This window comes from Blastomyces gilchristii (genome assembly GCF_000003855.2).
Source record: "Blastomyces gilchristii SLH14081 genomic scaffold supercont1.2, whole genome shotgun sequence".
Classification (NCBI taxonomy): Eukaryota; Fungi; Ascomycota; class Eurotiomycetes; order Onygenales; family Ajellomycetaceae; genus Blastomyces; species Blastomyces gilchristii.
Genome location: NW_003101681.1, coordinates 1,485,601 through 1,509,767, shown reverse-complemented (window position 1 = coordinate 1,509,767; position 24,167 = coordinate 1,485,601). Strand labels below are relative to the sequence as shown.

Sequence of the window (24,167 nt, the reverse complement as noted above, 5' to 3'; positions counted from 1 at the left end):
CATTTGAATATTATGAAGATAATTGACATGAGCAGTCACAGTTTCACTGACTATAATAATATAGAGTTGTTCAGCACTCATATCATCAGTGTGATTCAAGATAGACACTCTTCATTCAAGTGAAGATCTGCTGAGAGATCTGCTGATTAAAGATATAATTAGACTGATCATGTGACCATGTCTGAGACCAGGATCAGATTTTTTGATAGTCTTATTATCAATTTGACTGATCCCATTACACAGTTTTAACATTAGATAGTAGTTTCATATTGTCTCAGTGAAACTTACTGTCTACTCTTGTCACATTTTCCAAATGAGACCATGATTTCTACTTCTCAATTTAAATTATTTTTATTGCTTTAAATGACTTTAAATCTCATTTGAGCATTATCAAAAAGTGTTACTTTTTAAAAAATTAAAAATAGTCTAAAAAAAACCTTAAAATGTCTAAAAATAGTAACTTTATACCAAGAATGGGACTAAATGGGACCAAATGAGACCACTTTCTCATTTTTTTCAAGTCATGGTTTCATTTTAAGATCTGATATATAGTCACTTTACATGTTTTTTTGATAGCCAGTCCCAGCGGGATTCACGCCAAGAAATGTATGGGATCAGACCAAATGGGACCAAACATGAAATTCATGGTCCCGGCGGCCAGTCTAGATACAATGTTTTCTTCAGACTTAACCGCGTCAGACGCCAGGCCTCACTGAGAAGTCTCAAGTGATAGATCTTCACAGAAGGCTGATTGATTATCATCTCAGAAAATCACCTCTTCTCTCTCTGATAGCAATCACAATTCAGCACTGAATGAGTGTGAACTGAAAGTCTTATACTCTCTGTCTGACTTGGTGAGTTTCTCTGATCAACATCTGTGCAGCTTTGTAAAGTTACTGAGGTCAGAAGATTATCAGAGTAAGTCAGCTCTCTCTTTCTTTTGATTTGTCTCTGAAGCTCTGCCTTCTGACTGTCTTCAGCAGAGCAACTGATCATCATGGTCTTGAAGAGTGATGAAGAGAATCCTCTGAACAATGATGAATTCAGAAGAACTATTGTTCTTGATGTATGCACTGGTGCCACAGGTGAAGAGATCATGAGTACATTTTCCAGCCCGGGAGCCAAACTGGAGCCTGAAACACCTGCCAGTCCTGGAAAATGTGCTGGGGAAGAGCACAGACTGATGGGGCAGTGATGCATGCGATGCACAGATATTCATGTTGAGATTCCTTCCCTGCCAGATGTTCTCCGGGAGAGGGAGGGTCGAGGTGACAGAAGCAATCCCAGCAACCTCAGTGACAACAGTGACTTCAATAACTCCGGCAACTGCAGCAGCGGCAGTGATGATGAGGTGTATCAGGAAAGTGATGATTATGACCATGTCACTAGGCAGCCGCGCAAGCGGCGAAAACTCTGGACATGGCAGTCATCCAGGTCTGTTGTCACTTCTGACACTTGCACAGGAGATCCCTCTCCGACTGCTGTGGTAAACAATAAGCCAGGGAAATGGAATCCGACAATGAAGTATGATAAAAACCCAGTCAGTGATTCCTCCAGTGTGTCCACTGTCCCACTAGATGATGCAGTGATGAATCAATCAGGCGACAGCATACCGGTCTCCGGTTTTCTTTCAAGCTATGTGGCTGGGTCCAAAGTGTGCTACACTATAACATTCTGTCACAAGGAGACCGGCCGGCTCCTGTCAGCAAATGCAAACAGTATGTCAAGCCCCGGCTGAGAAGGGCGGCCGTCTGTCATGACCGGTATATGTGTATGTACCATTTACGTCAGAGGACGACGCGCTGCTGAAAGAACTCAAGGAGGGAGGTGAGCCATGGGATGAGATCACCAAGCACTTCCCAGGCAGATCCAAGGCGACTCTGCAGGTGCAGTACTCCACCAAGCTGAAGCTTCGCACCCCGCTGCCAACTCGCAAGTTGAAGTCAAAGTTGAGGCTGAGAAAACATGGATGCCTTTGAGCGAGAATATCCCAACAGCTGCTACAAAGAAACTGCCACAGCGATGCACGTACCCTCTACTTACAGAAATCTCCATTTACCATGAATGAAGTGACCACTTCTGGCGTGTCCCACGCCAATGTCTCTCCATGGAGTAGGGAGTAGTGGTGGCTGGTTGAAAAGGTACGGAGTAGTGGATCCCGGGATCCGCGCGCGAGGGGACAAGTCAATGGCAGATCGCACAGTGGGGGTGGACGTAGGATTGTAAAGCCGATTGGTTAGGATCTTTGTCTGTGTATGTGTCAATATCAATTTACTATGCCTGTCTTGATTGTTTTCTTGTTTGCTTCTTTTCCCTTCATTTGATCTTATTTCGCTTCTCATATTTCATTCCAGCCCAGGAGCCCTATTGATATTGCCTATCACATTCCCATCAAAGGTCTACCTGGCCTACACCCATGGTATGGTATTTTCTTTGTGTGTGTTCCTTTGTTTGTGTCTTTATTTGTTTTCTCTTCCCTCCCTTTTCTTTGTCTCTCACTTTGGTTTTTCTTTGAACCATTTCAGTTCGTCTATTTTGTCTAGCCCTGGAGAATATAAAAACCTCCCCGATTCTGGATATCCATTGTCTATATTCTTAAACCGCAATAAATCATCAACTGGAAATTCGTATCTCAACAGAAACCCCGTCGCTCTTCTCACTTGCAGTAGGATGTTTTAAAACATTCCCCTCCATGCCGAATGCCAACCCATGGCATGCGAAGACTTTTGTCAACCTCCTCGGACATCAAGGGCGGCGACAATATATCTCAGCAAGACGAAATCATGGAGATCCATAGGCAGGTGCTCAAAATGATTGAAATACTTGGGCAAATGTCCGCGATACTCGAGACAATAGAAACACAGAGTAAAGAACAATATGATGCCGATCTGCAGGCCTCTGCGAAAGAAAATCGGGAGGTAGCATGTAACATTTGAGTGCCGGTAAGGATTATTTCCATGTCCAGTGGGCTTTATTGCTGACCCGGAAGACAAAGTGACTTTTCTGAAACCCAATTGTCATTGCTGGTTGATGTGTAATTCAGTACGAGTTGCTGTTACTGGATTCTAGACCTAAACATTCGGGTCTTTCCACGCTTGCTATGTAGCTTAGTTGTAAAAATTAAAAATATGTGATAGGAATATTGGAAGGGAAAAAGCTGTACGAATATAGAACATATTGTATTATATTTATGTGGATTTAAAAAGGCCCACACCCCGGTGAGAAGTTCCAGAGTTATGCAAAGAAACTCCGATCATTATTATGGTATTCTCGTGACTATGATCAACCCAAGGGAAGCTGCCCTGGTGCAGGTTATGGCTTCCCCGTGTGCATGACGAGCCCTATTTATCATCAGTTCGGGCATCTAGTAGTCTTATTACCCGCTGTATTACCTTCAACAATGGAGCCAACTCTCGGCTTCTTGGCATGTCTACTAAGAATCTGAGACTCTCCTCCTTCTTCAGTTGTATTTGCGAAGCTCCATTGCGTGTCTTGATACTCTGTTTGGTCGGACAATGTCGATAGATCAGAGGTGTCCAAGGTGAGAGCTGCCTCGGAAGCTGTCTGGCACTGAGAGGTTGAATGAAGCTGAGATTGGGCCTTTGCGTGCGTTTCATTTGCTGCCCTAATAAATTCATCCCTCTTTTTCTTTGCCCAGTCCCGAGCATTTCGGTATGCAGATGCTCCATGTTGAAAGGTTTCTGGGTCACTGGTCATTGACCAGCCTTTGAGCTGGGTCATAATATACTCAGGGTGACGGCCTAGGCCTTCGGGCTCAGTGAGATGAGTTGTGTATAGCTTGAGTTGACCGCCATGATAAGTTGATGTAAGAGTGTAAGCATTGTTGTCGTAAATTGATCTATCTTGTTGGTATGACTGGAGAGTGTGCATGCCACGAGCTCCTAGAGCGCCATCATAACAGGCTTGCCGTGTAGCTACAGCCAAGGATCCATCAGGCCCTTTTGCTTCCAAAAAGAAATTTGGTACCATCGGAAGATCATCCTGTGTTGATGGGATGATATAATTGCAGAGTTCATTGCGGATCTGGCGATTGAGCTGTTCAGGACGCGCACCGTAGAAGTGATCTGGCTTGGCCTGAGCCAGTGTGCCATCAGTTAAGGGGGCAAGATTTCCAAGTGAGTATCCCCCTCCAGCGCATTTGGGATCATCAATGTCACCTTCAATGATAGGAATCACTGATGTTGTGACTGGTTGTTCTTTAGATGCATGTGTATCTGCTCGTTTGAATTTCCGGAAATGTTCATCAGAGAAGTTTGATGGGGAAAGGGAGGGTCGGGGTTGAGCTAGTGTTTTATTGATCTCCTCCCAGTTTTTTGGCATTGCTGGTATTCGACCATCTGGATATTCATATCCATCAGGGTAAACACCATGATCAATTAAATTCTGCTGGAAGTTACGATTATAGGGTGTGGTGCTTGTGGACTTGGTGGTACTCTTCATATCTGCACTAGGAGAACCTGCGCGTCGCTTTCTACCCCGGGACCTTGAGCTCATTGCTTTTTCAAGGAAGATTTCCTGTTTAGAATACTGGGCAATATTATCAGCAATGGTGTATTTGCATGGATTTGTAGTTACATACATTTCTAAGGTCAGTTAGGTCGGGTCCTCCCAATCTGGAAACCCTTTTTATCTGCTTTGAACAAGCAGGTGCACAATCACGGAGAAAGGCTGGAGCAAACTGAAACAGCTCAGTGTGAAATTGTTGAGTGAGAGGATGATGATGGTTCTGGGGTGGTTTCAGGCAGCTGTTTCTTCGATCCAACTCCTCTAACGCATCTTTGGTCAACCAAATCTTTGACAGGTTATCCCAATATGCTGGTGCCGGTGCGTCGAGCTTCTTCCTTTTCCGATATTGTGACCTGTCGGATGGATGGGGCTTAGGATACTGATGCTTGAGAGACGGGTTGGACGCCACTGAACTAGGCATATGGTCATAATCATAAATTTTTGGCTCTTTTAACTTGCGAGTATGCATCGAGGTCAGAAGGGGGCAGAGGTTCTTATAATTAACTTTTGTGCAGGATCCCAGAATGCATTTCAGGTGCTTATCCGGAGATTATTGTTGAGTGCCGAATAAGGTGCTATACTATGGCAATCACGTGATACAGCATACTTTTTTTTAGCACGGCGGTGGGTTGTGACTAAAATTAGCAATGCGGACTGGAGTGGTCGCCTGTCCACTCAATATGCCATTAATATTATTATCCTTGTCTCCGTTAACTTCTTCTCACCCTTCACACTTCCGCATTTAACGGGATATATCAGAACGTTTACGTAAATCCATCCCACTCTCGCTGACCAACAACAGAGCAAAGCCCGGGAGGAGGGGGAAGTGTGTGTAGCCATCTAGTGGGTGTATACAGAAAACTTGACCTCGCTAATGATCTAGTGGTTAAAAGCAAGCAGCCAAGCGCCCGACAAGGTGAACGAAAACACTGCCAGCAGGTGTGCAGTGCAAGTACCCATGTCCCCTTGATACAGGGACGGAGAGCGAACTTGATTTGCTCAGCATTATCAAGGCATATTGCCAAGGTGCCAGGCAACAGCGCATGCTGCATGAAACTTATTATGCGCAGCGAACCAAGATCGAGTCAGGATTGAGCACCACGTAAAAGACGAGCGCGATTGAGATGGGAGGGCGTCGCAACGCTTGGGTAACAGCTTGGCGCAGAGTCATCGTCACATGGAACCTTCGGGCGGATTACCTAGTGCCAGATATGCCCCATCTTCTTTTAAAACGACTCGACGGAGAGAGAAACTCCTGACATCTACAGGAAAAATGCATATTGGCTTCTAATGCTCTGCTGAGGCAGTTCACCATACATAATTACTTGCTTAGGCTATTTTGAGCGCTCTCTCGTAAGAGCAACTACTCTGGCTCAAAGTGTACGTTAAAAATGCCAAAAAGGAGGCCACAACCACCAACTCCCCACACCTCCCGCAGATTCATGGAAAAAGGCGTACTATCTGGCTGGAAATAAAGTATACTTCTGTCGCAGGGGTGGTATGCTTTGTTGTCTCTATCTATTTATCTACTGAGCTGATCTGGCAACCTGAGAGAGCCAGTGGCGTACCAGTACAATTGATAATGAGACATCCAGCACCCAACTTCATATTGTATGTTTGTCCTATAAAAAGTTCAAATTATCGAATTACCAACAAGTGAAACTGCCAGGTAAAAGATGATGTAACTGGGCAGGCTGAGAACATCAATGCTGAGTATATTTGAGAAAGGCAATAGCTCAACATCACACAAGACCGGCCTGGTTCAGTGACTCCAAGACTCATTTCCACAACTTGTCATCAGCAACAAAGTTATTTCCATTTCATCATATTCCTTTGAGATCATGCTTTCAATATCAGCATGTCCATTCAGAAACTAGTGTCAATTTTTGTGATACTGTTAAGCCGACTATGTCTCGTAAAAGTCTTTCTGAAAAAGATGAACTACTCTTATCAAAATATTAATACAATATTTTAAAAAGCAAAACATGTCATTCAAATTATAATCTGTAGAATAGTTGAAGATTGTATTAATAGAGCTATTTACAAAGAGCTTAATATAGTGATCAACCACCTTCCACATTATGTTCTGGAAGAAGCTAAGGCCATGTAGCCATCCAATCCTTGGCTCTTGTTCTGAGATCGCCACGACAACGGCCGCAGCCGGCCAACACAAGCATTCAGCGATTAACTTATGTCAGTGGAGAAACGTCGCTGCCTGGAATTTTTTTTTTTTTTTCTCGCAGAGCAGAACAGCAAGCCCGATGATGGTAGGTAACCGAGATAAGGACTGCGTTAGCCGTAGAACTCTGTGTGTGTTGTGTTGCGACGACGCCAAAGCCCAGGAAGCAAGAGGACGATCAGGCTCTAATATTTCTCTCATCAGCCTGCATACACGGTGGAAGGGCGGGGGAGGGGATTGGAGCTACCGTCGGGGACCAAAAATCTTTCTTGAGAATAGAAGTACATCCATAGAACTTTGTCATTTTATACGCGACACAGCCCGGGCGAAACCGCCCAAACAGCGAGAAAGGAAAGGGGATGAATGATACCAGACCAAGCTCAAATCAAGCGGTGAGAAACGTAGAGGGACAAATAAACCTTTCATACTAGGAATAAATCGCAGGAAGCCCCGTGCATATAAGTGAGAAGTAGTAGAAGACGAAGAGGAAGAATATAGGCATCGAGATAGATAATGGGTTTGTTCGCAAGGATTTCAAGTCAATAACGTAGATATTCGCAAAACATAATAACGAAGGTGAAGGGAAAGAGGAGGATGGGAATGAAGAAAGTAGGTAAACAGATTTCAAACAAAATAGATGTGTACTCCGTATATATGTATATAAATTACCGCTTGGGGGCCAGCTGAGCGGAAGCAGTTTTAAGTGAAAAAAATAAAATAAAAGGAGCTGCAGCTTAGCCCAGCAAGCGATCAGTATTAAAACCATCGCCTTCCCCCTCTCACACACATATCACCATCACCCACCCCTATACACCATGACTCAAAAGTACATATCCACTCCTCGATATGCCGGCCTTCCCTTCTCTTCTCCGCCCTTCCTGGTATATGTTCAAATTATCGAATTGCGTTGTCGTTCTTTAAACCTGCTCAGATCCCCACGTGCTATCCGCCTCGCGCATGGTAGGTGGGGGTTCTATCGACGGCACAAATTCCAAGGCAACGTATCCGAGGCCGACGACGCCAACGATGGTGCCGGCAATGATTCGTAGGACTTTCCCCTCGATAAGGATGCAGCCGACGAAAATGTAGACTGAGAAAAAGTTGACCCGGGTTAGATTATTGTGGTGTCTTTGGATACTAACGGTTACTTTACGAGATTTTTTTGGAAGTAATAACTTACAGATACCCCGTCCAATGAAGGAGAAAAGGAAGGATGCATGTCGCGAGAGATATGATGGGGGATGGGGGACGAATTCAAGGGCACCGACGGCTACATATGTGGAAAGTGGAGTTGAGGTCCGCCGTCAGCGATGCTTAATCCAAGTTTTAATCATGGAGAGATAAAAAGGTCTAAGAGAAACTCACCCAAACCGAACAGAATCACATAAACACCGACGACAACGCTGCTTCTATATCACCGAATAAAATTTGACAGGATCTCCATTAGCCAAACGTTTTCTGCGGTGCTCAATTCGCAATAGACCGCGAAGCCGCAAGCTCGCATATCAACTGCCTCCTCTTCTCCGAAACAACATCACCTCTCAATCCCAGATCCACAACGCGCAAAAGTACCAATTGCGAGAAATGGGAATTCATTTCCAATCATTCGTCCTGGGATAAGTGATAGGGATTGGGAGGAAAGAAGTAGCTCGTACTTACATGCTTGGTGGGAAGAACTGGCTGACGCCACCCAGGACCATGATGGCCCCGATGCCCAGGTTGATCAAGCGGCTGTAACAAATGAAGTAGAAAGAACCGTCAGTGAAATTTGTCCAAGTTCTCATTACGCGTCTTATTTCCGCGACGGTCACCCCTACGTAGAGATTGCGGAAATATAACAGCGCAACAGGGGATAAGTTTTCTTTTAATTTTCTCCACAGAATCCGCATCCCCGGAATCGGAGGTGGAAAATTGAAGGCAATTAAAGACGGGAAATATCACATACAAGATATTGGAGAAGTCCATCCTTTCTTCGTATCAATCAATCAAAATTCCCTAATAATATAAAGAAGAGCTCCGGCGTTTGCGCTTTTTGTCCCCTTTCGCGATGGCTTCTTCCTTTTCAGGCGCGGACGGAGGTAGAGGAAGCGGTCCCGGCGCAAAAGCTTTTATTCAAGAAAAAGGTTTTACCGAAATGTCACAGCCTAAGAAGCTGTCGAGCTGTTTCTGCGGCTGGCGTAGGTAGCAGCGACAAAGTTTAAATCATCACTTTCATTCGAAACGTACGTAATATGTGGCTGGAGAAGGAGAGCGGAGCTTGGGTGTTTGCTTTTGGGTTTCTGTAACTATGTGGCGCGCACGGTAAGGAGTAACTTATAAGGGAGCCGAATGTCGTAAGGAGAGCAAAGGCGATGACGGTATGAGGACCCCGTTACAATATCGGTTGACAACTGCAATAATAACTAATGCGCCGGAGTTGAGGAGTAAAAAATAACAGCATGTTCCCAGAGATCCCATACGGATGTTGTTGGGGATCAAAACAGGCTAAGGGCATCGCGCCTTGGCGCTTGTTCTTGGCGCGGGATCATGGGGATAGATAATAGGGGATTTTTGTTTGATCAAACTGGGATAGTAATTATGTGAATAATATATTTTATAAAACTACATTTTTAAGCTTGGATTTGCATGCTTTCAAAAGAGACACATATCTATATTTACGAAAATCGAAAAAGGAATCCTCGACGGCAGGGGGATCCACGGCACGAATATTTACGACCCTCATTCACATCTTGAACCCTCCCGTCCGATCACGGAATAAGCCTTGGGGATCATATATGTCCCTTATCCTCTTCGCATACTCCAACGTCTCAGGCCGCAGCCGACCAAAATAATCCTGCGCATGGTTTGCATCATTCATAAAAAGGGGCAGATACGCATCGGGCAGCGTCCCCTCTCTAATCCGATCTAGGGTATCCTTGCGGACAGCGTCCGTGACAGCCTTCAGCGCACGCTCGATCTGAGGCACATATGATGGGCAAGTATACGAATAGTTAAGCTCTATCAACAGCCTATCGACAGAGTCGTCGAGATCGAGTAGGTCGCCTCCATTCTCCTTGGCATGGCGGGCCAGACGCTTAGGGATTGGTTGTAGGGATAAAGTGCCCATTAGACCGGGGACTAGTTTATTCTTCTTTGTGACAGTTTCAAAGTGGTTGTTGATGGACTGCATGATTTCCGGGTTGGCGGCGCAAGGGAGTGGAGAGTGTTCGACTGCCATGTCGACTATCTTGCCGTTGATGACAAGTTCGTCTTGGGCACTCACTAAAGCTGAATATTTTTGGGTTTTGGCCGTGTTGAGGGTTGGACCAATGTCGGTGAAGTTGTCGAATGTTCCGGGAGGGGGAGTCTCGCCATCGTAGAAGAGTAGTATCAACCAGACATCCAACAGATCTGCGACACCGATGTTGTGGGTAGCAATTATGGCAGCCTTGTCATCTGGATAGTACTCTGTGAAATCTCGCACGGCAGCCAGGACTTCATTTGTCTTATCAACACCGATTATCAGGTTCCCACCCCAAACCTATATGCGGTTTCTGTTAGTTACCGAAAACCTTTTTATACGGCAACTTCAACTTACTTTTCCAATTTTATGTGCTTTTAGGGTATATGTCGTGACAATTCCGTATGCATTTCCACCACCACGGAGGACGTTGAAAAGGTCAACATTCTCAGAGCTTGTTGCCTTGACAATTTCACCGTTTGCGAGAACAACATCGAACTCAACGACAGTGTTCATAGTCCAACCAGTTTGCGTGCTCAGGTAGCTCAATCCGCCTAAATAAGTAAATAGCCTCAGTTTCGAAATTCACTCAAATTCTGCGTTCAAACACACTAAGATATGAAAATACCTACCTCCCAAAATATACCCACCCACGCCGACATGTCCGACACGACCTCCGACGGCAGTTACACCATTGGGTTCAAGGACCTTGACAACATCAGTCCAGCGGTTACCAGCACCAACTCTCACCGTACCCGACGCTTCATCGTAGTTGATCTCGTTGAAACCTTTCAGGCTAATAAGAGGGCCGCCAACAACGCTCGAGAAGTGGCGATTAGGGTTGTGGCCGCCACTCTTTACAGCAAAGGTCTCATTATTCTCCCCGAGCGTTTTCACAATCATCGATAGCTCCTCTGGCGATTCAGGCACCAGTATGCACGAAGGTTTGAGTCTCCCGCACTCTGCCGACCTGGGAACAATTAGATTGGTTGTTAAGTCGTAGAGTACAAATACATGTGGAGCATCGAACAGCCAGGTTCACGTCAACCATACCAGTATTCCCGTTGTTCTTCTGCATACGGTATCGTCAATTTCTTCTTGATCTCGACATTTGATATTAGCGAAAGCTTCTCACACGTAGAGAGTGCGATTGAGGTACTGGCATAGTATGCCAGTACCGCGGCAAGGGAGAGAATGTGTATCATCGTTCAATTGAAAGGGGCATTGAACACAGTAATAAATAGAAAAGATCCAGGAAAACGAACATAAAAGGACCACCAACGCCCATATTTCCTTTCCCAGCGTTGCAGCTTTACCATAATATATAACAACCACCTATTAAACGGAGCATATCCTACCCCTATTGTCTCTAGTATAGGGCCGTAGAGCTAGGATGAAAAGCGCAATTAAATCCGCCGCCCAATGGCCAGCGGCTGCAGGCTCAGGGGATTTAGCTTGAACTGTCCCTCACATAGGCAGTAGCGCGCGCCGAAAAACCCGTAACCTCTCATTGCAGGAAGCTTAGTGCTGATTTTCACACATCTTCATCTGTAGAGTAAAACTATGTATGGGCTGATTCGGGAACAATGGTATCAGCCAGCTCGAGCTCGGATGCTAACACTCAGCGGGCTTATAGGCTCAACGCAACGAGCCGAGGAAAAGTTCCTAAAGGGCGTTTGGCGCATGATATAATAATGCTACCATTCGGCTTTCATTGAGATCGTTGGTGAGCCGATGGTAATTCAGGATGAAGAGGTAACTTAGGACTTAGGATGAAGAGCGCACTGTGGTAACTATTTAGTATGCGGGGACTAGCCTCAACCGGCATTTACCCCGAGCTCTGGGCACCCGTAGAGCCTTTCTAGCACAGCTTTGTTATCGCATAAGTATACGGAGTAATAATTAAGTTGAAGGTAGAAGCAGTTTTGAACGTCTCTCATGTCTCGAGGTTTGAAGGAACGAGGTTGTTTTGCACCAAGGGGCCAAGCCAAACGGGTGGGAGCCTCGACTTCAGGCTCTCGCTGCTCAACAAAAGAATGGCTACTTGACACCCAATTGCCTAGGCGTTATATTTGCCTGGATCTGACTCAATGTATCAGATTCTTTGTTTCTATCACTACCAATTTTCGCTCCCTTGTCATATTTTGCTGAAACTGCTCATCCTCCACCTACGAGGTCCACGAATATGGGCTGTGAGTGGGTGCGAAATGACAACCTAGTATAGTACAAGAAAACAGAGTAGTAGATGCCGTTGCCTTCACATCTATAAAATATATCCCAAGAAGAACGGGTAACAGAGCGAGAAAGCAAGTATATATCATCCAAAAAACACATTCACCCAACTCAAACACAATAAATAAACCCTACAACTTCGCCCTCCCCATCCCCATCCCCATCCCCATCCCCTTCTTCCCCAACGCCTCCCTAACCATCTCTACCGCTGCCGCCGAACAACCCCAGGAAGCCTGATACCCAAACCCACCATGCCCATAGTTATGGACAACAGTAACACCCCCAATCGTTTCCGTCTCCATCCTCACCCCTCCGTCCCGCAACGGCCGCAAACCAACGCCGTGCCGGATGATATCTAATCCTTCGATACCGCGATCCTTGCCGTTTTCGTCTTTACCAACAAGGTCCGGGCAGAGCTCCACGCATCTCTTCATGATGCGCACGGCTGTGGATGGGTCTGGTTGGGATTCCCAGTTGCCCTTTTGATAGGTGCCGCCGAGGATTGTGCCGCCGCCTGTAAGAAGAAAACGCAGGTAAGTCAAGGGTACGTAGATGTAGATATATATAGTTCAGGAAAAGATAAAAGAAGGGGAAGAATCCCAGATTAAGAAAGAAAAAACAAGGGGGGGGGAAGGAAAGGAATCCACTAACCAGCAGCCCTCTTCATAATATAACAAACCTCATCATCACCATCATCCGACCCCGAAATCGACGTCATGATCCCCGGGTCATTCCTGACAACAACAATCTGGCCGCGGGCGGGCAGTAACTTCATATCCTCAACCCCGCCCAGGTTCCGCGACGCGAGGCCTGTGCAGTTCACGACAAGATCCGCCTTCTTGCCCGAGTGGTGCACGGATGCCGCATCGGCGATATGCTTGAAGACAGCGCGCTTGAACACGACGCCATTCTTGAGGCATTGGGAGACCAGCCAAGGGAGGTAGACGCCCGTGTTGATGCAGACAGAGGTGAATGAGGTAGCGTAGTCGACGCCGGGGCCTAGTTCTTCCTTAGGGAGGAGATAGAACTATTATATAGTTCAGTATTATTCTTCCTGTCAATATACATGTAAATGTATGTACATGTACAACCGCAGGCTTTCCAAGGATTTCACACAAAGGGGATTTACGAGGGTAACCTGGTCAGAAAGAAAAAGGAACTGGCTAGTACATACATCCGGGACGACGTCTTTGAACCACGGGTTTGATCTTGACAGTTCAGAGAACCACTGGCCGGTAGTGGACTTTGCGTCCTTATCACGAGTGTTTATTACCGTCCCTACATCGACCCGTTATTTCTAAAGAGTTAGTTTCTGTGAGCAGAAAGAAAATAACAACCTACCCAGTCGCCAAACAACAAACAATCATTCTCTACAAGAGGAATTCTAAAATAAAAAATAAAAATGAAAACCCACGTTGGAAATGAATGCCGGCACTCGGGTCATTTTTCGCCAAATCCGCCAAAACAGGCCATGTATTCTTCTCCCATTCGGCATGGGTAGTACCGGGCAGCCCGACCCTATATAGAGAGATATATATATATATCAATTAACGAAAATAAATCAAGAAGTGGTTCTCATTGGACACGACATTGAATGGAAAACAGGCCAAAAAGCATAAAAAATATATAAAACGTACGGGAGGTAGTTTGCGCCAGCCCATGGAGAACAGTACTCGATATCATAATCCCCCGGCATATGTTTTGCGGCAACGGTGATCTGATTGGAGGCATCTCGGGAGAGCAAGAGGGCGGTAGTAAGACCCGTCACGCCAGCCCTGGATGGAGGATATAAATAAAAAAAAAGCAGAACAGATAGGTCAGCGGTTGTAATCAGGGCGTGCGTTTCGGGGGGAAGATGGAAGGGCGTGTTCAAACAACTAACCCAAGCACCACGATCTTGTGTGATGCCATGTCGCACTTGTATGTACCGTACACTAACCACTACGTACTGCTAGGTGAAAACTGTGAGGAAGTGAATGCTCAGTTGTCCTTAGGCCAATGGGAGGTTACAGGAACAGAATCGTAGAGTCGATGTAATAATAGTAATAAAATAATATATCGGATATGGCGTGGACTGGGCTGTTACGGAGAGCCGTGTTTCGGCCGTTCTACTGGCACCGAGTGGGGTCGCGCATATTCGCTGCAACGCTCGGCAATTCTTGAATTAATTCCAAAAATAAAATAAAAAAAGGGGTCCAAGGATATATTGAAGCTACTGGTCTTGCCAGTCTAGGAATAGGTTATTTAACCATGGAGCCGGTCTGGTTGCTAATTCTATATCCCCTGGTATTCATCCGAAGTAGTTACAGTAACTACAGCAGAGCCGAACTGCACAATCAGTAACTAACTCCCTGCGCTCTACGCTACGTAATTCGGCACTTCCTCACACAAGGAAGCTACATAACAGCTACCGCAATAGCTACATTTCTATCTAGATTGAAAATATTCGACCTTCGCTGGTCATATTTCATACATCCACTTACTTCTCTTGAAGAAGGTGTCATGTTCCTTCATACCAGTACTTCTCAGGCCCACCCCTTAACCAACCCTAACCCGGCCCCAATTTCGCCCTATCGGGTGCTAATGTGCACTGACGAGACAGATTCGAAAGCTTTAGCAAGCTCATTTCCTCTTATAGTATATATGGGGAATGCATGTTTTTACTCTTGGACATTCTTTTACTCCTTGGACCACCAGAATTGGTCGTGGAACCCCATTTGTACTGTTCAATAGCATAAAAATCACATGGCCCTTCACCCTCCGGTGAAAATAGCTCCCTGTCGAACAAACGAAAGGGGAGCGGGGCAATTACCTGCATTTCAGATGCATGATGACGGGAGGCTGTTCGTCCTAACTCCTAGTGAGCTATCAGATCCCTCCGGCAAGGGGAAGCCAGACATTCATTCTATCAAACCCAATCATCCTTTGAAGCGGTCACTAATCGACATGGATGGGCTTATCAAGCTTTGGGCACACAAGCTAATGAATAGCCTAAAGGGGCCTTCAGAGGCCGAATGCTAGCTTGAACGGGCCCGGGCGAAACTCACGGGAAGTTATGTTAGATGAGACTGTTCTTCAACAGAAGGGCTGTTTGAGAAGGATATCTCGGGCAAAACTCGAATCAAACTCTTGAAGTAAGGCAGACAAAAGAGATGGGAATCATTCGAGTCATTGCTTCTTTGATGATTTTCTTCTGCTGAGGCTGCGATATGCCGATGCTTGAGTTAAAGTGTCAACGACGCATGGCATAGTTCGCTTTCTCTTGATGAGGTTCAACATTTGCCACGAAAATTTCACATAGGTATCAAGGCTTCAACTCTCACCAATGTCCAGTTTTGATTACGTTGGCCACAGCCAGAGTCTATGCTACGGAGCAGCAGCACTGAATATAACCTTGTCATCAGAATTTGCCTGGCACAGCTCTCTTGAAGAGAGGATGTCACTAAACTTTTCAGACTTGTGAAGCACGGATGTGATGGAGCTACATGAAGAAGTCATGGTGTATGAACTTTCACAATAGCCCTTTGAGAGTCAAGATCTATGGTTATCACCTCATAAGCAATGTATTGCCACTCTTTTGTTCCACGAGTTTAGCTTCTTGGAGCTAGATGGTACGGAGAAAACGAACAACATACAAATCTGTGCTAGATGAATACATAGCCTTTTCGCTGCGAATGATCAAACCCTCATGGGGCTCATTCTAGGTTTTCTCTTGTTCCTCAGCAGAACTCAACCACCCACAAAACTTTATCTTGAGTGAAGTTTGCCAGGTGCTTTTGATGAGAAGCGTTGAGCTCGCCAACGGTGGGACCAGAAAGAGACAGGTATGGCAGGTATCAAGAAACTCTGTCATGGCTTAGAGCCTGTCAGGCTCCGGGCTCCTAACTACTGGGCCAAAAAAGACCATAAGACGGTTGGCTCCTTGCGCACCGTTACAAACTCAAAAATTTAATAGCTGGCCGGCCGGTTTGATCTGTATATCTGTATGGTAGTTTGCAGGCCTAAAATAATGCTCAATATCTTCATGCATTTCCTGCCTTCTTCCCGAAGCCTACCTTCTTCCTGAAGCAGGCGAATGATTTCAGCTTCTTGAGACATTCTAGATCCAGCGGGCAAACTCTACTAGGCGGGGTGGTTGAAATGCCGTATCCGTTGCAACGCAGTTTTAGGGCGCATGGAGATGAAAGCTTGAAGCGAGCGGCAAGAGGCAAGAGTGCCTTTCTCGTGCATCATGTTGAAATTGTCTCTGTGCACGAGCTTTGCCAATCCGAGGGATCCGCCGTAGATAGCATTTGCAGTAATCGCCATCCTTATCCAGAGTAGTTTCAGTACTGGCAGCGTCTTGTGAGTTAGTTCAGGTGATACTTTCATGTTTAAGTTGGGCATGGTTAGAAAATGGGAAACGCAGGGCATTTTTGCCCCGTCATATATCGTTCTACAACAGCGTTAAGAGCGTTGAATGCATCTTTTCCCGACGAACTTGGAACTGCCGCAGTATATATGGTTTTCAGCAAGGTTTCAAGTCTCGACGTTAAGGTTCGGTACTCCGAAGCTTCATAGGCCAGCGCGTGTTGATTTAAAGTGTGCAGAGCAAACTCTGGATTGTGCCTGGATTGACGTCATAAAAATAGGAGAAATTCACGTGACTTAGCATCTTGGCGCCCCGAGCCCACGGCCGGCGATGATGTCGCGGCTTTAGATAGAGAGAAGCGAGGACTAACTCCATAGCTACATATCTATCACCACCACCTTTCACTCGACAACTGCACCACTGATCTCGCTCTAACTCGCTATAAATCTCTATTGCCCTTGATTTGTTGCTCTTCTGCCTCCATTGAACTCCCGTGGTCTTTATCTGCGGGTTTTGAAGCGGTGGTGGGACTGTAACTTGACACCCCCGATCTCGTTAAGGAACTACTAAAGCTTCCGCTTCCACCATCACCTATATTATTCACGAGTCTTTATCTGCGTTGCCAACAACCCAACCACCACACTCAGCTCTACATATATGAAAACTCATTATTCACTTATCTCCACTATTCCTACTCTTGTCTATATCTCTACCCCCCACCAGCCACTTTGATCCTCCGAAATACTTCACTTCTTCTTGATACATATCTCTCCGCTTCACTCCAATCGCCCCGCCTGCCCGATCCCCCCGCAAACGGGCACAAAATCACAGAAACTTGAAGACAGAACCACTACCAGATGAAGAACCTAAAAACCAATATATTGCAACCATGGCTTACCTTAAACCACCCTCAAACCCCAGAGTCGTCCCGATTATGGCACGAAGCAAATCCGCCTCGGCTGGTCCCGCAAGTACCAGGAAGCGTTCTCCTGAAGACAGGGCCATGAAAAAGCATATAGAGATGGCTATGGCCGGGATGCCTACCAAGGACAGTCTCAAGTTGGAATGTCTTGATTACTTCAAGCTGTATGCTATGCCCGTCTTGGGCGATGGTGAGTTCTGCTTTTAACTTTTTTTTTTTTTTTTTTTTGTTCTTCTTGTTCCGTTATCCCAGCTATATATAAGCCAGACAACATCGGATAGATGGCTAATGTATGTGGATTTACTCTTTAGGAAATTGCCTCTTCTACTCCCTCTCAGACCAGTTGTATGGAGATGTCGAGAGCCACATTAAAATCCGAGCACGTTTGGTCCAACATATGCGGGACAACGCCGACTACTTCGTACACTTTACCGCCGATGTAGGCGGAGAGCGTCGAGCTCCCAGAAGGAGCGCTGCTCAAGCTGCCCGCCTAGGTTATGCCAATGTAGACAGAGTTGCTACTGCAGAAGGGCAAGCAACTAAGTTTACACTCCAGCTTGACGAGATGGCGGAAAAGAATTCTTGGGGTGGCGCCCCTGAAATCCAAGCCTTTTGCCAAGCCTATGGCCTGGATGTGCTGCTATATTCAAAGGACGGAGTTCAGAGATTCCAAAGCTCCTTTGCTGAGGCAGATCCCAACCGGGAGGTTATACATCTAGCTTTTCATGTATGCCAACGCCCACATTCCCAGCTTCAGGTATATCATGTTTACTGACATTTCTCCAGGCGTTCCAACACTATTCCTCAGTACGGAATCTCGATGGACCCCATTTTGGTCATCCAAAGCTCTCAGCTCGACTTCGGGGGGCAGATATTATCTACAGAGAAGCCCAACGCAAACATCCGAAGATTGACGAAGAAATTAAGTCGGAGATTGCTCCGACAGAGTTCCCAAGTTCCCCCACCATTAATCCAGCTGATATGCACTGGATGATAGCCCTCATTGGACGAGATGAAGTCCCAGCAGAGGATGACGGGCCATTCACCACCATGATTGAAGAGCGTAACCCCAAACTCCCTGTCACTCTTAACAAATCAGTCGAGAACGAGAGCCGCTCCTCACCCAGATCACCAATCCCTTACACAACTACAAACCCTCCCTTTCCTGCTCGCAGTAGCGGCTACTACTCCAAATCATCGACAATGAGTCCATCCTCCGGAGTTGGCTGGGATTCTTCCTCGCGCTCCTCTTCTCGCCATAGCGTGAGAAGCAAACGGTCCGCAAACGACAGCGACCTAGACGACGAAGATGGCATTATCTTACCCCCTACCCGCCGTTGCCGTGGCAGGTGTCCAAAACGTCGTATGCTGGAGGATGTCACAGTTGATATCCTCGGGGATCTCGGTGAGGTCTTTGCAGTTGGAGTTAAGAATGACAATGACAATGATGACAATGAGCTCGAAAAATGCAACAACCCCAATCGAAGTGACGACCACCAGAATGATAAAACCCGAAATGACGATGTTAACACTGAGCGTGTTAATTTCCACGGCCATACTGGCACAAGCACACGCAATCTGAGTGCCGAACCTGTCGTGGGAAAACACCACATCAAGCAGAATCAGACCAACGTCACCGTGGTGAAATCGATCGAAAAGGATGATAATGATCGAGATGGCAACCTAAGTAGTGACGGGACCTTATCGCCTAGTGCCAGTCAAGGCTCGGAGGCTACGAACCCTAAAGACGATGATACCGATGATGAATATGATGATGAGGATGATGATGAGGATGATAGTAGTGATGGTGACGATGACAATGACAGCGACTATCAAGACGACGACGACGACGAATGAGACCTACGGACCCGAGCAACTTTACATATAACAACGCTACACACATCCATACATACCAGCATCCATCCGTACATACATTACATACATACATACAACTAAGACCGCTTGAAATTTCATCAATAAACAACCTCCGAATATTACCTTCACGTGGCACATCTCACAGTGCCATCATACATTACCGCTTAAGCATTTATCGCCGTGGCTCCCTTTATCCTATCCTATCCTATCCTCCCATGTCGCAAGTCCACCTACTCCATTTATCTTCTCCCTCTCCCGCCTCCCACCGTCTCCACCTTTCATAATGACGGCGCTATATTGAACGATTTGTTATATCCCTTTCATCTTTCCCTTGCCACTTTCCGCTATCCCATCCCCCATCGCCCCTTTCCGCCTCGTCACCTGCCTCCCATCTCATCCTATTCCATCTTATCTCTCAGCGCGGAGTTTTCATCATTGGGGTGATAATTTCTATTTTCCTGCATAATGGTCCCACGAAGTTTTTTCAATTTTTTCCTTGCGCTTTTTGTATCCCTCCATCCCTCTTATGCATACACACACTCCCACGCTCCGAGGTTTCCACTTTTTTTTATATGTCTTTCCATTTTACTCATTTGTTTGAACTACTAGCTCATCATCATCATCGCATTGGCGTCGCATTGTGTCTTTTCTTTTCTTTTCTTTGCCTTTTTTGGCGGATGGATACACAAAATCTCCGTCGCCCGCTTACACCCCCCGATACAAACCCATACACCATCATAAACAGACCATACACATACGTGGAGAGCGGTTTTTTGTTTCCATACATTTTTTGTTCCTTTTTTTTTTTTTTTTTTTTTTGATGATCGCTATGTTCATGTTTGGTTCCCCAGTCTGGTGTTTAAATCTCTTATAACATGTTTTGTTTTCACTTTTCTTTTTTAATACCCTCTGCCTACTGTCTCTTCCTCTTATTCCCCTTCTGTCCCTGTTCAAACCATGTCAAACTGCATCAATCATCACATTCCCCTTCTCCCCCCCTATTTTTTTTTTTTTTTTTTCTCTATACATATCTTCTGTACATTTCATCATCATTTTCAGGGTAATGCATGCATGTCTTGGGAAAGCTGTTCCATGTACCTCTTTGTGTTTTGTTTAGTTTCGCTTGTGATTTAGGTACTTCTCATCAATTTTTTTTTTTTCTTTTTTTTTTTTTTTTGTCTCTCTCTGTCTGTTCCAGGTGTGTGATGCAGTTCATAGAGATATAGTAAATGTAAAACCTAACTACTCAGAGAGTGATATTATATTCTTTTCTTTCTTTTCTCTTCTTTTTCTCATTTTTCCTTCATTCTACACAGTCATTAGATGAAGTAAAGAGGGGTGAGTTTTACTCTTATACATTGGCTGTATAATATGGAGCTACGTGACTAATATAGAATGCGCTGTTGATCAGATTAGAATAACAATCAATCAAACCATTCATCTTTATCATCATCTTCATCAGAAAGTAGAGAACATTGAAAGAAAAGAATAAAGTGAAAGTGTAAAATTCAAGTCATAACTTACTTTTCAAGTGCTCTTCATTCTTTTGATGATTCATCTCAGTCTTCAATCACATCAGTAATTCTTTAGTTAAAAAGAGTGAATCTAGAATACTCATATGATACAACACAGTAGTTATAGTATATATGAGATCACTGTTTTAAATATGATTCACTCATTTCTTCCCTTTTCTGATTAATACAAATATCTATCATTCATATTCAAGATATTAAAATCAAATCACATCCTTGTTATTTTCTTCTGTCTCCGGTTTTTTTTTTTATATCATATGTAATTTACCACATTTCCCATTCCCAATCCCTCACCGGGAAACCATTCCATACTAAGTATACAAAAAAAACAAAAAAAAAAAAAAAAAAAAAAAAAAAAAAAAAAAAAAAAAAAAGGCAAAAAGCAGCCAAAACCAGAATATACCATTCAACCTCCCTCCTTTTTCCCCTCCACCCCCAAACACTCACACACTCACGACGAAACATGCTTATTAATGGCCGCCAGAATCGCCGCGGGCATCGCCCCGAGCACCTCATCGACCTTCTGGCCGTCCTTGAAGAAGATGAAGGTCGGCATGGCGCGCACGCCCAGCTCCTGCGCGATGTCCGGGCACTCGTCGACGTCGACCTTGTAGAAGCCAACGTTTGGGTATGTGTCGGAGAACTCGACGAGTTTGGGGGCGATGGCTTTGCAGGGGCCGCACCAGGTGGCGTAGCAGTCGACGACGATTAGCGGTTTGGGGGGCTGGCCGGTGCTGGCGGTGCTGGCGGGGGTGGTTGTTGCGACGGCGGAGTCGAAGGAGGCGCGGCTGTTTGGGGGGGTTAGTTGTATATTTCCTTTTTTTTTTTTTTTTTTTTTTTTTTTTTTTTCGGTTGGGATGGGATGATGGGATGATGGGATGGGGATGGAGATGGAGATGGAGATGGAGATGGGATGGGAGTGGATAACTATTAACCACAACCACAACCACAACCATAAATAAATAAATAAATAAAAACCACACTCACTCTTTCAGATTATGAACAACCATGGTGCCGGCGGTAGGTCTAAAGCTGGCACGGGCGGAAGAGGTGAAGGAGCGATTGGTACTCAGCGAGGAAGCAGAGGCTGATGCTATGGAGGTAGATGTCGTGCGCAGGAAGAACGACAAGGGGCGGAGCGAGTTATATAGGCGTAGTGGGGCGGAAGGAGGAGGAGTGGTGGTGGTGGTGGTGGTGGTGAGAGTGGTGAGAGTGGTGGAAGTGGAAATGGAAGTGGAAGTGGAAGTGGAAGTGGAAGTGGAAGTGGAAGTGGAAGTGGTGAAGAGGGGTTGGCGTGGTTGATGATGTTGAATTGTGTGCAGAAAGAGAGCCCGCGATGACGTCTTCGGGAGCATCCTGTTGCTGTTTGCTGGGTTAACCACTTATATGGAAATTGTAATATTTTTATTAATCTTTGGATTCACAGCCGCCCCCCTTGTCTTCTTGTTTTTTTGGTTTTTTGGTTTTTTTGGTTTTTAGTTTTATTTTTATTTTTATTTTTTCTTTATTTTTTATTTTTATTTTTGTTTTTTGTATTTTGTATTTTCTTTCTTTCTTCTTTCTTTCTTTTTTATATATATTTTATTATTTTTATTATTTTTATTATTTTTATTATATTTTATTATATTTTATTTTTAATTTTCCAAATTGTGAGCCAGGATGATTCCAAATCAATCGACTGGCTTCCCCGTATTTATATTTATGATTCGGGATGTCGGAGAAGTGCGAGGAACCGGAGTATCTCGGGTGCTGCCGACCGATGCGAACGGGGGACGGAGAGAGAGACAGAGAGGATTTCGCAATTCTTTTAGTTAACTGCGTTCGTGGTGTTGCCGGTAGCAGGTGTGTGTGTAATCATAACAATGGTAGGTAGTTAGTTATAATAGCAGGGGCGTTGTTTATACCGGAGTTGTCTCGGGTTCTTCGATTTGAAATCACAGTGATGATTTTGTTTAATTGATTTGATTGATTGAGCTTCGATCAAGAGGGAAAAGAGAAGAAAATAGAAAATACATTCTTGAAAATAAAAATAAATAATAATAGGTCGCGGTTGGTGGTAAACAGAACCGAACCGCGCGTGACATCGGAGATACATGCCAGGCTGGGTATGGTGTTATTACGCACCGTACTGTACTGTACTTGCGTGCGCCACACCTTAATGATTTGATGGTGATGAAGAGCCTTCGAGCAGACAGACTCTTTTATTATAAATACAACAATGAAGTAAATCAAATATCCTTGAGAGGGAATGCTCATTCTAGTCATTTTCTTCCAGTTCAGATCTAATCCATTTATTATATTCACATGTCCTGTTCACACATGTATGTAACTGTAACTTAACTAAACTGCTCTCATTGAAATTCATTTCATTTCCATTTCCATTCTCAGTTTCCCTAATATTCAAATATCCCTTCCCTATTCCAAATAACAAGCCACTACTGCTACGGCTATTTCCCTTTCCCCCAATTTCTGAAAGAAGTAAATCAAGAAAGACACACACTGAAAGAACTTAACCCCTCCCCCCCCCAAAAAAAAAAAAAAAAAAAAAAAAAAAACAGGATGGGGAATAGTAGTGAAATCCGCACAGAAGAAAAGAACCAGAGTGAAAATGAGACAAGGGTGAGAACAGGAAGAATCAATAATCAAAGCAAAATACTTGAGAGTAGAATCAGAAAACAGACAGAATTGTAGAGAAAGTGTCAAACAAAGCCTAATTATGCAGACTTAATAGAAGAAGTGATAATGTATAAATGATGCAAGTGTAGCAAAAAGACATTTTCATGTGAAAGATGAATCATTTGTAAATTTCATGAAAAGCAAAGATAAATAGATGAAAAAGTGTGATTCTCCACCTGAATTATCATGACAAAGCCCAAAATAGTGTATGGAGTTGAAAGTGAAGAGATAACAAAAGAAAAAGTGGTTGAGAGATGAGAGATTCAAGGAAATAATAATAAATGAGTGTGGTCAGTCTGCTGTTAACCTTGGCATTGTTGACAAGTTGAGTTTTTTCCTCCTCGCCTTTTTTTCATAGGTTCTTTTTGTTTCTTCTTTTCCTTGCCTTTTTTCCATTTTCTTTTCATTTTCTTTTTATCATTCTTTTTTCTTTTTATCATTCTTTTTTTTTTTTTTTTTTTTTTTTTTTTTTTTTTTTCCATTCCACGACACACTATTGTGTATAATCCATTCTCCGAAAAATATCGCACCATTCTTTTTTTTTTTTTTTTTTTTTTTTTTTTTTTTTCATTTTAGTGACAACACTATTGTGTATAATCCATTCTCCGAAAAATATCGCACCAAGGAAAAATATAAAACCAAAACTAAAGGAA

The 24,167-nt window shown here is 44.5% G+C and overlaps 10 protein-coding genes across 10 annotated transcripts; 4 read left to right on the top strand and 6 right to left on the bottom strand.

Moving 5' to 3' along the window:
- Window positions 1-898: 898 nt before the first annotated feature.
- Window positions 899-1,195, top strand: BDBG_16271 (uncharacterized protein; the record flags this gene model as incomplete). The annotated part of the gene is made up of 2 exons (XM_031724260.1): window positions 899-918; window positions 984-1,195. Exon 2 carries the CDS (start codon window positions 998-1,000, stop codon window positions 1,193-1,195), a length of 198 nt encoding a protein of 65 aa, XP_031576220.1. The 5' UTR covers window positions 899-918; window positions 984-997.
- Window positions 1,196-1,198: 3 nt separating this feature from the next.
- BDBG_16270 (uncharacterized protein) lies at window positions 1,199-2,184 on the top strand (the record flags this gene model as incomplete). The annotated part of the gene is made up of 2 exons (XM_031724259.1): window positions 1,199-1,718; window positions 1,792-2,184. The coding sequence occupies 2 exons, from the start codon at window positions 1,199-1,201 to the stop codon at window positions 1,977-1,979; spliced, it is 708 nt and encodes a 235-aa protein (XP_031576219.1). The 3' UTR covers window positions 1,980-2,184.
- Window positions 2,119-5,086, bottom strand: BDBG_16268 (uncharacterized protein). The gene is made up of 2 exons (XM_031724257.1): window positions 4,601-5,086; window positions 2,119-4,548 (listed from the first exon to the last, which is right to left on the bottom strand). Exons 1-2 carry the CDS (start codon window positions 4,994-4,996, stop codon window positions 3,352-3,354), a joined length of 1,593 nt encoding a protein of 530 aa, XP_031576217.1. The 5' UTR covers window positions 4,997-5,086; the 3' UTR covers window positions 2,119-3,351.
- On the top strand, window positions 2,700-2,936 carry BDBG_16269 (uncharacterized protein; the record flags this gene model as incomplete). The annotated part of the gene is made up of 1 exon (XM_031724258.1): window positions 2,700-2,936. One exon carries the CDS (start codon window positions 2,700-2,702, stop codon window positions 2,934-2,936), a length of 237 nt encoding a protein of 78 aa, XP_031576218.1.
- A 1,307-nt stretch (window positions 5,087-6,393) lies between the features above and the next one.
- On the bottom strand, window positions 6,394-9,160 carry BDBG_01057 (COPI-coated vesicle protein). Its single transcript, XM_002628103.2, has 5 exons — window positions 8,652-9,160; window positions 8,366-8,437; window positions 8,072-8,115; window positions 7,887-7,976; window positions 6,394-7,796 (listed from the first exon to the last, which is right to left on the bottom strand). Exons 1-5 carry the CDS (start codon window positions 8,669-8,671, stop codon window positions 7,624-7,626), a joined length of 399 nt encoding a protein of 132 aa, XP_002628149.1. The 5' UTR covers window positions 8,672-9,160; the 3' UTR covers window positions 6,394-7,623.
- Window positions 9,161-9,269: 109 nt separating this feature from the next.
- On the bottom strand, window positions 9,270-11,717 carry BDBG_01056 (FAD dependent oxidoreductase). Its single transcript, XM_002628102.2, has 5 exons — window positions 11,192-11,717; window positions 10,980-11,023; window positions 10,559-10,896; window positions 10,284-10,480; window positions 9,270-10,226 (listed from the first exon to the last, which is right to left on the bottom strand). Exons 1-5 carry the CDS (start codon window positions 11,243-11,245, stop codon window positions 9,429-9,431), a joined length of 1,431 nt encoding a protein of 476 aa, XP_002628148.2. The 5' UTR covers window positions 11,246-11,717; the 3' UTR covers window positions 9,270-9,428.
- Window positions 11,611-14,614, bottom strand: BDBG_01055 (D-amino-acid oxidase). The gene is made up of 7 exons (XM_002628101.2): window positions 14,041-14,614; window positions 13,796-13,933; window positions 13,573-13,676; window positions 13,333-13,436; window positions 12,810-13,185; window positions 11,712-12,672; window positions 11,611-11,634 (listed from the first exon to the last, which is right to left on the bottom strand). Exons 1-6 carry the CDS (start codon window positions 14,067-14,069, stop codon window positions 12,290-12,292), a joined length of 1,134 nt encoding a protein of 377 aa, XP_002628147.1. The 5' UTR covers window positions 14,070-14,614; the 3' UTR covers window positions 11,611-11,634; window positions 11,712-12,289.
- A 1,306-nt stretch (window positions 14,615-15,920) lies between these two features.
- BDBG_16267 (uncharacterized protein) lies at window positions 15,921-16,597 on the bottom strand. Its single transcript, XM_031724256.1, has one exon. It carries the CDS (start codon window positions 16,569-16,571, stop codon window positions 16,281-16,283), a length of 291 nt encoding a protein of 96 aa, XP_031576216.1. The 5' UTR covers window positions 16,572-16,597; the 3' UTR covers window positions 15,921-16,280.
- A 288-nt stretch (window positions 16,598-16,885) lies between these two features.
- BDBG_01054 (uncharacterized protein) lies at window positions 16,886-20,302 on the top strand. Its single transcript, XM_002628100.2, has 3 exons — window positions 16,886-17,621; window positions 17,743-18,158; window positions 18,218-20,302. Exons 1-3 carry the CDS (start codon window positions 17,399-17,401, stop codon window positions 19,286-19,288), a joined length of 1,710 nt encoding a protein of 569 aa, XP_002628146.1. The 5' UTR covers window positions 16,886-17,398; the 3' UTR covers window positions 19,289-20,302.
- A 541-nt stretch (window positions 20,303-20,843) lies between these two features.
- On the bottom strand, window positions 20,844-23,986 carry BDBG_01053 (thioredoxin). Its single transcript, XM_002628099.2, has 2 exons — window positions 21,826-23,986; window positions 20,844-21,626 (listed from the first exon to the last, which is right to left on the bottom strand). Exons 1-2 carry the CDS (start codon window positions 22,191-22,193, stop codon window positions 21,290-21,292), a joined length of 705 nt encoding a protein of 234 aa, XP_002628145.1. The 5' UTR covers window positions 22,194-23,986; the 3' UTR covers window positions 20,844-21,289.
- Between the last annotated feature and the right edge of the window lie 181 nt (window positions 23,987-24,167).

Coding starts and splice junctions, on each gene's coding strand:
- BDBG_16268 (XM_031724257.1), bottom strand. CDS start 4,996: ATGCATACTCGCAAGTTAAAAGAGCCAAAAATTTATGATTATGACCAT. Junction 4,549..4,600: donor ACCTAACTGACCTTAGAAAT/GTATGTAACTAC, acceptor AATATTGCCCAG/TATTCTAAACAGGAAATCTT.
- BDBG_01057 (XM_002628103.2), bottom strand. CDS start 8,671: ATGGACTTCTCCAATATCTT. Junction 8,438..8,651: donor ATGGACTTCTCCAATATCTT/GTATGTGATATT, acceptor CATTTGTTACAG/CCGCTTGATCAACCTGGGCA. Junction 7,797..7,886: donor CTTCATTGGACGGGGTATCT/GTAAGTTATTAC, acceptor ACTTTTTCTCAG/TCTACATTTTCGTCGGCTGC.
- BDBG_01056 (XM_002628102.2), bottom strand. CDS start 11,245: ATGGTAAAGCTGCAACGCTGGGAAAGGAAATATGGGCGTTGGTGGTCC. Junction 11,024..11,191: donor GGCGTTGGTGGTCCTTTTAT/GTTCGTTTTCCT, acceptor GTCGAGATCAAG/AAGAAATTGACGATACCGTA. Junction 10,227..10,283: donor AAGCACATAAAATTGGAAAA/GTAAGTTGAAGT, acceptor AACCGCATATAG/GTTTGGGGTGGGAACCTGAT.
- BDBG_01055 (XM_002628101.2), bottom strand. CDS start 14,069: ATGGCATCACACAAGATCGTGGTGCTTGG. Junction 13,186..13,332: donor TCAAAGACGTCGTCCCGGAT/GTATGTACTAGC, acceptor ACTATATAATAG/TTCTATCTCCTCCCTAAGGA. Junction 12,673..12,809: donor TATTATGAAGAGGGCTGCTG/GTTAGTGGATTC, acceptor TTCTTCTTACAG/GCGGCGGCACAATCCTCGGC.
- BDBG_16267 (XM_031724256.1), bottom strand. CDS start 16,571: ATGCCCTGCGTTTCCCATTTTCTAACCATGCCCAACTTAAACATGAAA.
- BDBG_01054 (XM_002628100.2), top strand. CDS start 17,399: ATGGCTTACCTTAAACCACCCTCAAACCCCAGAGTCGTCCCGATTATG. Junction 17,622..17,742: donor TATGCCCGTCTTGGGCGATG/GTGAGTTCTGCT, acceptor TTTACTCTTTAG/GAAATTGCCTCTTCTACTCC. Junction 18,159..18,217: donor TTATACATCTAGCTTTTCAT/GTATGCCAACGC, acceptor ACATTTCTCCAG/GCGTTCCAACACTATTCCTC.
- BDBG_01053 (XM_002628099.2), bottom strand. CDS start 22,193: ATGCTCCCGAAGACGTCATCGCGGGCTCTCTTTCTGCACACAATTCAA. Junction 21,627..21,825: donor GTTGTTCATAATCTGAAAGA/GTGAGTGTGGTT, acceptor CCCCCCAAACAG/CCGCGCCTCCTTCGACTCCG.